The sequence below is a fragment of the Erpetoichthys calabaricus genome, chromosome 11 (genome assembly GCF_900747795.2).
Source record: "Erpetoichthys calabaricus chromosome 11, fErpCal1.3, whole genome shotgun sequence".
Lineage (NCBI taxonomy): Eukaryota > Metazoa > Chordata > Cladistia > Polypteriformes > Polypteridae > Erpetoichthys > Erpetoichthys calabaricus.
Genome location: NC_041404.2, coordinates 123,335,852 through 123,347,879, shown reverse-complemented (window position 1 = coordinate 123,347,879; position 12,028 = coordinate 123,335,852). Strand labels below are relative to the sequence as shown.

The 12,028-nt window shown below is 40.5% G+C and overlaps 1 protein-coding gene across 1 annotated transcript in view; it reads left to right on the top strand.

The window, feature by feature from the left end:
• The window catches only part of LOC127529531 (trinucleotide repeat-containing gene 6A protein-like), a 46,954-nt gene that overhangs the window by 33,334 nt on the left and 1,592 nt on the right, over positions 1 to 12,028 (top strand). Inside the window, exons 8-24 of the mRNA XM_051933328.1 lie at positions 24 to 233; positions 7,717 to 7,892; positions 7,975 to 8,055; positions 8,171 to 8,219; positions 8,302 to 8,420; positions 8,511 to 8,678; positions 9,118 to 9,252; positions 9,337 to 9,465; positions 9,563 to 9,640; positions 9,830 to 10,025; positions 10,307 to 10,441; positions 10,545 to 10,706; positions 10,810 to 10,950; positions 11,024 to 11,131; positions 11,227 to 11,442; positions 11,676 to 11,746; positions 11,819 to 11,958. Of these exons, the coding sequence (XP_051789288.1) occupies positions 24 to 233; positions 7,717 to 7,892; positions 7,975 to 8,055; positions 8,171 to 8,219; positions 8,302 to 8,420; positions 8,511 to 8,678; positions 9,118 to 9,252; positions 9,337 to 9,465; positions 9,563 to 9,640; positions 9,830 to 10,025; positions 10,307 to 10,441; positions 10,545 to 10,706; positions 10,810 to 10,950; positions 11,024 to 11,131; positions 11,227 to 11,442; positions 11,676 to 11,746; positions 11,819 to 11,958 (2,314 nt within the window). The remainder of the gene's footprint in view (positions 1 to 23; positions 234 to 7,716; positions 7,893 to 7,974; positions 8,056 to 8,170; positions 8,220 to 8,301; positions 8,421 to 8,510; positions 8,679 to 9,117; positions 9,253 to 9,336; positions 9,466 to 9,562; positions 9,641 to 9,829; positions 10,026 to 10,306; positions 10,442 to 10,544; positions 10,707 to 10,809; positions 10,951 to 11,023; positions 11,132 to 11,226; positions 11,443 to 11,675; positions 11,747 to 11,818; positions 11,959 to 12,028) is intronic.

The following is a 12,028-nucleotide window of genomic DNA, read 5'->3' as shown; positions in this document are numbered from 1 at the left end:
GGCATTTCTTTCAAATTACAAAGGGTGGGGAGAGCCCTATGGAATTCCAACAAAGACATCTGCCTCTTGGGGAGAACCTGCTCTTCCTTTAACTACCGTGGACAATGGAACAGCAGCCTGGGGAAAGCCGTTGGACACAGGAGCTAGCTGGGGAGAAGGAGTCAATGGTGATTCTGCTAGCACCCCTGCCTGGACAAACGTTCCAGTTGGTCAGCAGCCTCAGAGTAAAACTGGTAAGTGTTTCATTTTTGGGGGAAAAAACTGCAATACAGTAATTGCTTCTTAAACTAATTCCTCTTATGAACTGTGCTTAGCAGAAATAAAATTACTTAACTGGGTTGGCACCCTGCCCGGGATTGTTTCCTGCCTTGTGCCCTGTGTTGGCTGGGATTGGCTCCAGCAGACCCCCGTGACCCTGTGTTCGGATTCAGCGGGTTGGAAAATGGATGGATGGATGTTTAGTGTAATTTAAACTTTACTCATGTTTGTGACCACCGACACACTGAACTTTGGTTGGAATGTGATGTGTAGTGGTTTGCCTGAATCAGTATTGCACAATATTAAGGGGATAAACTCAAAATATTAGCTTGAGCAGTACAAAAATGGTCTCCTCTAATTAGGTAATACATGACTTGTATAATGGGCGGCACGGTGGCGCAGTGGGTAGCGCTGCTGCCTCGCAGTTGGGAGACCTGGGGACCTGGGTTCGCTTCCCGGGTCCTCCCTGCGTGGAGTTTGCATGTTCTCCCCGTGTCTGCGTGGGTTTCCTCTGGGCGCTCCGGTTTCCTCCCACAGTCCAAAGACATGCAGGTTAGGTGGATTGGTGATTCTAAATTGGCCCTAGTGTGTGCTTGGTGTGTGGGTGTGTTTGTGTGTGTCCTGCGGTGGGTTGGCACCCTGCCCAGGATTGGTTCCTGCCTTGTGCCCTGTGTTGGCTGGGATTGGCTCCAGCAGACCCCCGTGACCCTGTGTTCGGATTCAGCGGGTTGGAAAATGGATGGATGGATGACTTGTATAATCTCAGACTTAACAAATTTTTCTTAAAAGCCGGTAGTAAAAGTTAATTCTTATGAAATCTTGCTTATTCCACAAGCTACACAGTAGTGCAGTGCTCGTGCTCTGTCTTTCAGGTTTTCTTTGTAGTTGTCTGCCAGTTGGTTGCTAAAACATTTTCCAAATTTGTGCAGCCACCTGCAACATCTTTTTCCTCTAGCAGCTAATTATATGCCTGTTAACTAGAATGATGCTTACAGTGAGTAAAACAAATGAGAAAAATCTTTCATTTATAATCTCTCGGTGATATGCAGTTAGTTGTCATTAAATTAAGTAGGTTACATCCTTAGAAACAAAAAACCTTTTCTGTAAAAATACCAGCATTTTCTGATCTCACATAGAAGTTCCTATCTCTGCCTTCATTAAAAGTAGTCTGTATGCTAGTTGTTCGCATCCATGCAGCCTTATGTGTCTGCTAAAGCTCAGGGTACTAAAAAGAAGCTTTTTAAAAATGTACTCTCTAGCAGGCATGTCAAACTCTTTCCCATTGGTGGGCCGCTTCGACTGCCATACGTGCGTCAGTGGGCCGCACTGTAAAAAATACTATTATACAAAGTTGCAGTAGCTTTCTTTCCAATACTGAAAACTTTAAAAAATGTAACACTTAAAGTTTAAAGAAAAGCAATTTATTTCCATACAATCTCCGTACAACTGCGTAGTCTTAGCCTCTTAGCTAGGTCCTTATATTATATTCATTATATTATATTCATTGCTTATATACAGTAGGAGTCTTACAGTGTGAGATCTATTTCTTTTGTCCCGGCACTTGGCATCTCTTGTTAGTAACCAGTTCGTCAATATCAGGCTTGAAATCTTGTGCAGCTGCAACTTTTATGAGGGATCAAAGGTGCTCGACAGCAAGTCTTGAGCGATGTGGGGTTTTGGTAGCTTTCATTAACGAAAACAATTGCTCACAAAGGTAAGTGCTTCCGAACATAGACAGTACTCTCGATGCCAACTTACGGATCTACACATACGAGGGTGGCAGGTAAGCATAAAAGCCTGGCACACCAACTTCATTGTATTTTGCCTTCAGAATAGAATCTGACTGCAGTTCAATCAGTTCCTTTTGGATATTCTCAGGCGTATTCTCAACGTTGTAAGAGTATGGTGATGTAAACAGCGCAACGTCCTGTTCGTGTGAACTGAAATCACAAAAACGCTCACTGAATTCATTGCCCTGTAATTCAAGTTGGAAAACAAATCCTCCCAAAATCAAATTTTACTTTACTAAAATATCGCGTCCACTTCAGATATTCAGCTGTAGTCTGCACTAACTGTTCGTTACAATACTAGCACAAAATTACATAAAACTAGAGCAAAAAAAACATGAAAATATGCAAGCTATTACTACTCGTGATGGTCAGTTCTGCCCAGTGGCCAGTCTCAGCAGCCCAGCCAGTAGTGTAGCCTGCCAGGGGAGGCTCTAGGCTTGTGGCGGCCCTGGGCAGAGAAAGAATCGGTGGCCCCTTCGCCCGCCAATGTCAATAATGGTATCTTATGCACGGCGGATGGCCACGTCCGTTGCGGACACTGCATAGCCGCCTCGTGCTCATAAAACGCTTCTATATGCGCATGTCCGTAACTTGAAAACCAAGTGGCGGCCCATGATATTCTCATTACAGCAGAACGTTATAATACTACATATAGCTTACTGCTCTGACTTAAGCGACATTAGTAAATACAGCGTACTAATTAACAAGAAACACAATGTTTTTCGGCCACATTGCCGTCAGCTGTGTCATTATTTTCTCTTTCTGTTTTATATTCAGTATATATTGGCATGGCGGCCCTGTGCAGGTGCACAGTTTGTACATGCCTAAGGCCGCCCCTGCTGCCAGGCTGCTGCAGCCTAGCACTTCAGTTGCGACGTCGCGGCTCATTAACTTTGGACAAGGCTCGTGGCTATACTAGCAGATGATGTTTACGGTACCGTAATGCCGTGGGAAACGCGCTTTTGTCAGAAGGCAGAAGTAAGAAAAGTCAATAAGTAACGCCGAAGATGCAGAATGATTCAATCACAAACGATAGTAATCATTTTGTACAAGTTTAGTGCTAACTAGGATCTGTTATGCGGGCCGCACAGATCTCTGTTGCGGGCCGGGGCCGCATGTTTGACATGCCTGCTCTAAAGCAAAGATATGGTTTTATTAGGTGTTCTGGTGGAGAATTCCTCTGGTTCTGTTTTCCGTCATTATGCATAGGGCCCTATGATTTCCACGATGTGGAAAACATGGACAGAATCACAGAATTAACGCATAAAAGCAGATTTTAGATTTAAAAACGGGAATGTGCAGAATTTAGTTACTGAAAGGGGTTACTGTTACAAAACTTCCCAATAAATTATACAATTGAATAATCTGTAGTTCTGTCATTCTGATACTATTTTCTAGTTTGTTTTTCAATCGAACACAATTCATAGAAATTCAGTTGTGCCTTCATCTGTGCGTGTGTTTCCTGTATGTTTTCTTATTAAAGGCATGCTGATTAGCTAACTCCATGAGACAGTAATCAGATACCCTAACTATGTTAAAAAAAAAAAACAAAAAAAAAACTAAGAAACACAACCTCAGCTGCAAAATTGAGGGAAGAACAGTATCCTGGCGACTTTTATGAATCTGGACAACGTTTCTGCAAGTTTTGCTAGCTACCATAGACTGGACACAAAAAGATACTTTGGCGAGTCAGACATATGACTCGAAAAAAAATGACGAAGACAAGTCCTTTCCTTATTAAGCATTGTAAACAAGGAGGCGCACTGGCAGAAAATGAGCAGTCTTTGTCAAACTCATTTGCCCTGTGTTTTTTGAACAACATATGGACGCCGTTCTTCGAAAGATTTGTGGCAAAAAAATTTATGTTGTAGTTGATGAAACCACTGATAGCCGAGAGCACATAGTTCTATTATATTTAACCGGTGTTAACAGTCTTTCTCGTAGAAACATATTATTAGTGAATAGCACTGGTTGTTAACAGGTTACCTTTTAAAAATTAATAACAAAAGTTTTTAATTTAATAAATGTTTTGTCTTGCAGTGACAAGTCACGCAAGGTCCACATTTGACTCTTCTGTTATAAACTCTGCACCTACAAGCCTGGGCAGAATAGCAGGCTTCTCCTCAGATGCAACGAGTCCTTAAAGGCGTGTCTCTTTCTTTTTTTTCTGTTTAATTCCCGGATTTAGCATCTTGCAGATTGATTAAAATAGTTTGCTTTTGCTTTGTAATTAATTAAAATATGCAGTAGATGGTACAGATGTAACAATGCACGTTTTCAATCTGTAAACACTTAAGGTTTAAGAATCTTTAGAAAAGGCTTAATCTTTAGAAATAATTTACATAATTACAATTAAAAGCGGATCTTACTTTTTATGTTTAATTCCTGGATTTAGTGTCTTGCAGATTAATTAATTACAAAGCAAACTATTGTAAAATATGAAGTAAATGAAGATACAGATGTAATGATGCATGTTTTCAGTTTGTAAACACTAAAGGTGCAAGAATTTTCAGAAATATTTTACATAATTACAGTTACAGGTTCTGAAGACCAGTACTTTGGCAGATGTTATATGGAGAGCTGCAACTTTTCCACCTTTTCATAGGCAGCACTTCAGTCCCTTCACAACAACCAGCTGAATCTTAATGACATTTTAGCAGTAGTTACAGACAATGTATCATACCGTCTAAAAGCACACCAGTAAGTTTTAAAAGGGGTTATGTCTAATGGTGTACATTCAACCTGCTTGTGTCATGTCATTAGTTTTGTGGGAGAGACCTAGCAGCACTTTAAATATTTTAGTGAGGCTGCATTACTAGTGATGTGGTTAAAGCCTGCCAGGGACCCCCGAGGCAGGAAACACCAGGTGGAATAGCAGGTTCAAATCAGTAGGGTACCTCGCTGAACATATTCACCTTTACAAAAAGTTCTTTCTGTCCGAGAACACATCAGCTCAGGCTATAACAAATATCCTACACCATAAAAGTGAAGCTAACCTTCATCTCAGAAACATGCATCAAATTAGTAGGAGCTCTTACAATTCTGGAGGGCACTCACTGTCCTACTTCAGTTTCAGCATACAGCATCATGGAGCATCTGGGCTCCTACCTGATGAATGGAACTGCAAATTAAGGTTCAGTTGTGCTAGTGTGCAGTTTCATGAAAAGGAATGTAAAGTGCCATTTCATTATTGTTTGTTTTGTTGTAGCTGTTGCTTACAGTAAAAAATAACAAAACCCAAAAATCTGAATCAGGTCAAAATAAAACACTGAAAACCGAAAATAAAACAAAAATAAAGCAGAATTTGTGAAAAAATAAAAAGGATTCCATAGGACCCTTGTATACAGTATGCCTTTGTCTGTAATTGGGTTGGCTGCTAAAATATTGTTTGTTATAGTTTTAAGTTATATACATAGGAAGTCTCTGCTGATATGGATAAAGTGCTAAATATAGCATAAAGGCATATTGTGGGGATGTTTCTCTCATAAGAAATACAGTAAATGAAAACGGTAAGATTAAGTGTTGCTACTTTTCCTAAATCTGTTTCTAACGTATAAATCAAGGTAACTCAGTACAGTGCACTAGAAAACTAGTAAGTTATAAACAAAATATACAATTAATGAAAGGTAGTGAAGCAGTCTTTTAACCTTGAGAAGATAAAGGCTCCAGCCAGAACGTTAGAACAATCTAGACAAGAACATGCCATTAAGCCCAGCAAAGCTCATCAGTCCTGTCCCCTGAATTCGTCCAAAATAACATCAAGACTAGTTTTGGAAGTCTATAAAGTCTTACTGTCTAACACATTTCTTGGTAACTTATTCCATGTGTTTATGGTGTTCTAGGTAAAGAAAAACCTGGTAATGTTTGTGCAAAATTTACCCTTAAGTTTTCCACTGTACTGATTCCCTTCATGATTTTAAACACTTCAATCATGTCACCTCTTAATTCAAATTCATTAGCCTAATCTGAAAAATCTCAGCTCTTTTAATTTTTCTTCATAATTCACCCCCTGTATTCTTGGAATCAGCCTAGTTGTCCCTCTCTGGTCTTTCTCCAGATTCTGTTAGCCTTCTTAATGGCTTCTGAATACCGTTTGGCAGTTGATAGTGTTGAGTCCACTACGATTCCCAAGTCCTTCTCATAAAGTGTACTTTCAATTTTCAGACCTCCCATTGTGCATTTAAAACTAACGTTCTTTCTTCCTGCATGTAGTGCTTTAAATTTACTTACATTAAATTTCATTTTCCTTAGATCTGCCCGAACATGTATGCTGTCTGTGTCCCTCTGCTGTACAAGTATAAGAAAGACTCCTGAGATGTTTTAATTGTATGTGTATTGGAAAGTCGAGCAGAATTATCTAGCTGCTTCTCCTCTTCTGAAAAGCTTCAAACATTTATGTCAGAATTTTGTTTAGTAGAGCCATTAGGGACACACACACTCTCAACTGCATAAGTGTTTCTTGGTTCTATTGAAGATCATTTCTTCTTAATCACACCCCTTTCTACAGTTTGACAAAGCACTTTGTTCACAATTAAAATCCTAACGGTATTTCAAAGAACTAAAACTTCTTTCATTTTTGTTTAAAATTTTCTTCTGGAATCCATTCTAAACCTGCTTTTTTGAATACTCACTGACCCAAAGTTGTAATTGTCAATGCTCAGTTATTTCTGGATTTCCAGAATTACATTGTAGATTTAATTTTTTGGGTGCATGAGTAGCGAAGAGCAAACAGCTTGTAAAATGGCATGTGGAGAGATGAATCGCTGAATCGGACTCTGATTTGTCACTCCGATTTTGATGCAAGTGATCTGGAGATGGTACCTCACTTTCATTTTCGATGTACGGGATCAGCTGATCGGTCCCCAGCTGATTGTGGTGCTGAATACGCCATAGGTGCATCAGCTACACAAACAACGTTTCCCTGGGAGGACAGACACCTATGATGATGGGAGATGCAAACCATATTGTGTCTGACTGCAACTGCCATTCCTGCTGGCCGTCAAGCCGCCCTCGCTGCAGCTGCCACAAACTGCAAACAGACGCCAACAGGCTTATGTTGATTAATGTATGAAACCATTGCTTTTTGCACTTTTCAGAAAAAATATTAGCCCTCAAAGAGTTGCTGCTGAACATATTGTTTATGCTGCTCCCTGATAAAAGAAAATGTTTCTGCTGGAATCTGTTCTGATAAAAAAAGAAAACAGATTTAGAAATGTTGTTGTTGCTCGGAAGGTGCCTGTTATAATGTTGGGATTGTGGCTCTGGACTCTGAGGGTAACTTGTTTTTCTATAACAAACTAGATAAAACATGAATTCCCTGGCATTGGCAAATAGCTTTGGTTTTATGTTTGATTTGATTGCATTAATGTTTAAGTTGAGATTTACAAGAAATTTTTAACTGCTACTATGTAAAGGGAACACTGCTTTTAAAAAGCACCTTATTTGTTTAAAGTGTTTATATACCAAATACACGCAATACACTACTTCTGAGTTCATTATTGGATTTTGCACATAACAATGTGATTGTTGTCATTGTGTGCGATTAATCATGCAATTGTGGTTAAAAATTTTAGTTGCTGCCCAGCACTACAATGTTTATAACAGTGTTCATGTCTATGTTGCTACAGGCTTTCAAATCAGTGTAACTATCAATTATTTTGCTTCTTAGGATCTAAAGCTATGCAAGAAGGCTGGTGTGCTGATGAAATTACCTTATCTGAATCTCGACATCCCAGCTGGGAAATGGAGAATGATGGAGAGTTTGGCACATGGAACAGCCACCCTTCCCAGGAAATAAACCAGCCTTCAAACTGCCCCCCTTACTTGAAAAAAGCTCCTGTAAAGGTATCTCCCAGTTGTCATGACTGTATGAGGGTGCAGCATGGGCATCCATTATATAGTTAATATTTCTCTTTTTATATTCCAGAATTCCATTAAAGGCGGCGGGAAGCCAGATGATGTGTGGATGAATCAGTTTGTAAAGCAATTCTCCAGTATTGGCTTTCCTGTGAGTATAATGGCTTTAAGCAGACACATTTTTTCCACACCATCTTTTCAAGACTATAGGATGGGGTATAGAGGTGCAGTGTATAATAATTAAAAACATGTTAATTTTTTAACAGAGGGAGTCCTGTGAAGAAAGTAAAAGTGGAAAAATTGACCTTGCTCCAGGTTGGTATCTTGTCATGAATTGCCAGCTGTGCTGCATTTTTTTTCTTTTTGGGTTTTAACATTAATGCATTCCTGCTTACAGGAATATTATCTGACAAGAGGGTCGATGTGGAGTACAATGGAGTGATAGGAAAGGGTCCCTCTTCCCGCTTGCAAGTCCCCAAAGAGTCTTCCATGGAACGCAGCCCCTACTATGACAAGGTTTGTGGGGGTCTTAGATAGTCGCACATTTTGGGCCCTCATATAGAGATTGTAACTAGTATTTGTTTTTCCATTTTCCTTTTGCTTCAGCTTTCTTTGTCAAGCATTCAGGATGGAGGCCTAGCAGAAGAGACCCCAAGTGTACACTTTGCTTCTAATCAAAACCTGAAGCTTCTCCCTTCAAACAATGCACTACCTAATCAAGTGCTTGGCTCTGTTACAGGGCTGGGCATCCAAAACTTGAATTCTGTTAGACAGGTAAGTTCGGTAACTCCATACATCATTTTTACAGGATCACAATTTGTCAGTATCATTGTTTTTGCTAGCCTTTGTCAGTCTTGATGGAGTCAGCTGGTCCTTTGCACATATTTTACTTGATATGTGTCAATTTCTACTTGCCTAAATTAGTCTATCTTGACTTTCTGGTTTTTGCTTACATTTTAACCATTTGATTTTTTTTTTCTTCAAAACTTCAATATTGGTAATATGATAAGTGAAAGAGTAGAAAGGGTTTACTGGTTAATGCCATCTTTTATGATCTGTGAGATAAAGTCTTTGCCTTTTACTACCCATTTGGGTTGTTCGTTCTTGTCTTGAGATTAGTGAAAATATTTAAAATACTTTTTTTTTTTTTTTTCTTCATTAAAGAGTTCATTTTTGATTTATATCCATAAATATTTTACTTCACTTTTTTCAGAATGGCAATCCCAGTGTGTTTAATGGCAGTCCAGCAGCACAAGTGAGGGGCATGCCACAGCCTCCAGCACAACCTATTAACTCATCTCAGCCTAATCTCAGAGCTCAAGTGCCTCCTCCATTACTCTCCCCTCAGGTAAGTTGCTTTTCTCCCATAGATAGTGCTCTCAGTCTCTTGTAGCATATAATTTAGCTTATACATTCTGTTTTTTGCTCTCAGGTCCCAGCATCATTACTGAAGTATCCACCAAACAATGGAGGCATCAATCCCATGTTTGGTGCACAGCAGGTAGCTATGTTAAATCAACTTTCCCAGCTCAGCCAACTGTCCCAGATTTCCCAACTTCAGGTGAGTAAATGCCTGACAAGTGATTTCTGCTTGTATCCTTCAATGCCTGACTTCCCTGAACAATTCTGAAATCTCCTCTCTGATTTTGCTGTTGCAGAGACTTCTCCTTCAGCAGCAAAAAGCTCAGAGCCACAGAAGTTCACCTTCTAGTGGGCGTCAGCTGCAAGACCCTCAGGTATTGTGGAGATGGGTGGGGTGAATGAGGGGCATCTTTTTGGGAAATTACCCACATCATTTATTGGCATGTTTGATATTATGCAGAAAGTCATATACCACGGTGTCTGGTTAAAATTATGTGGACATGTTTCACAGCAACCTTTGTTGTTGTCATTGCATAGCTAACAAGTATCTGCTCCTTTCCAAGGGTCGTTCACTCAACATGCCTCCGCAAATGATGCAAGCTCCACGCTCATTGGATGCTACTCTGATGAAACAAGCAGCGATGCCACAGCTTCATCAACCTTCCATGAAATCTTTCCTAGAAAACCTAATGCCACATAACACCCCCGAGCTACAGAAGGAGCTGCCAGCACATGGTTCATTCAGCAGCTTTCCTCTTGGTGAGTCTCAAGGCCCTGTTGACACAGGTTTTGTACAAAAGGAAGTGGACACAAATTAACACTGAAGGATAAATTGTCATTGGTTTTGTCCAAGGATGATGTGTAAAATTTAAAATGAAATAATGTAATTCATCAATATTTTAATATACTTGTATGCGGTTACAGTGTGAAACTTCGTAATTATTTTGAGGCCATTTTGAATGGAGGTGACCATTTTGAGACATAGATCATTTTTTTTCTTTTCAAAATTTTACATTCAGTAATAGATCTTCTTTTTCTAGGCTTGAATTCAAACTTGAATGTAAATAATCTGGACATTGGCAGTATTAAAGAGCCTCAGTCCCGGCTCAAAAAGTGGACTGCCCTGGATAACATGCCAGTGACCTCGTCACTTGATCAGAACTCCAGCAAACCTGGTAGGTGCTCCAAATAGCATGTGGATGCATGTGAAGTGAATATGCATGTAGCACTGTTTTCTTGGTGTCTTTCTCTGTCTACCATGTCTGTATTGTTTTATAGGTGCTATTTCAACCGGACTTCGACTTGACGAGTCTCCTTTTGGTCCATATGACTTCATCAACAGAAGCAACTCTCCGGTTAGCTCTCCAGGATCTGTTGGGGACAGCTGGGCCGGACGTGCCAAATCACCAAATGGCTCTACCAATGTCAACTGGCCTCCAGGTAGAGGAGGGTGTTGAACTTGTATAGATAGATGCTAAGCAGGTATGAAGTTAATTTTGTCACTTTTCATCAATTTCCTTTATTCCCCTAAAAACTGCTGTAGAATTTCGTCCTGGTGAGCCATGGAAAGGGTATCCAAACATTGACCCTGAAACTGACCCTTACGTCACTCCTGGCAGTGTGATAAATAATCTTTCCATTAATACTGTTCGGGATGTGGAGCACCTCAGGGACAGAAGTAACGGTGGGTAATGAATGCCTTTAGACATAGCTACAGCCTTTCCTAGAATTAATACTGATAGTTTCTTGTACACTAGGGTCAACCTCATCTCTGAACACCTCGCTGCCTTCAACTAGTGCCTGGTCATCCATTCGTGCCTCCAACTTCAGTGGTTCTCTCAGCTGTACAGCACAAAGCACTTCGGGTGAGAGCTGATTTATCTGACAAGACCATCTGACCTTTCTGTCAGTTTTAGTTTTAGCAGCAAAATTTGAACCTTATTGTCTCATTTTTCTGCAGCCAGAAACAGTGATTCCAAGTCTACGTGGTCTCCTGGCCCTGTAACTAACACTTCTTTGGCTCACGAACTATGGAAGGTCCCTCTGCCTCCTAAAAACATCACAGCTCCGTCCCGCCCACCACCTGGACTCACAGGTCAAAAGCCTCCATCATCCTGGGAGAGTAGCTCACTCCGCCTTGGAGGATGGGGCACATTGGACTCAAGATACAACTCTGGTAATAATCCACTTTCAAACTCCCATTTGCTGTGAAGCCATGTTGACCAATAAGACAAAAATAACCTCAAAGTTCAACATTTTGTTATCAAGTTCATTAGGATGTCCTAGGAAACGTTTACTCCATGCATTGTCTGCTGTGTTGCTTAATATTCAAGCATATTAGCGAGCCTACGTCAGTCACAGTTTCTCTGCATTTGAGGTTTACCTTCTGTGATGTCTATTGCTCCACAGGATCCACATGGGGTGAGAATGGCTCAGGGAGAACAACAAATTGGCTCGTTCTAAAGAATCTCACACCTCAGGTAAGTATGCTTTCCAAGACAACAGCCTTCACACAGTAGTTGTTAGTTCATATCTACTTTTCCCTTCCACAGATTGACGGCTCCACTCTGCGAACGCTGTGCATGCAGCATGGACCACTGATCACATTCCATCTGAATCTGCCCCATGGGAATGCGTTAGTCCGCTATAGCTCCAAAGAGGAGGCGGCCAAGGCACAGAAATCTCTGCACATGTGAGTGGTGTTGTCCAGGTCCCTACTGTGTGGTGTGTTTCAGTATATTACTAACCTTTACTTTTTCCAC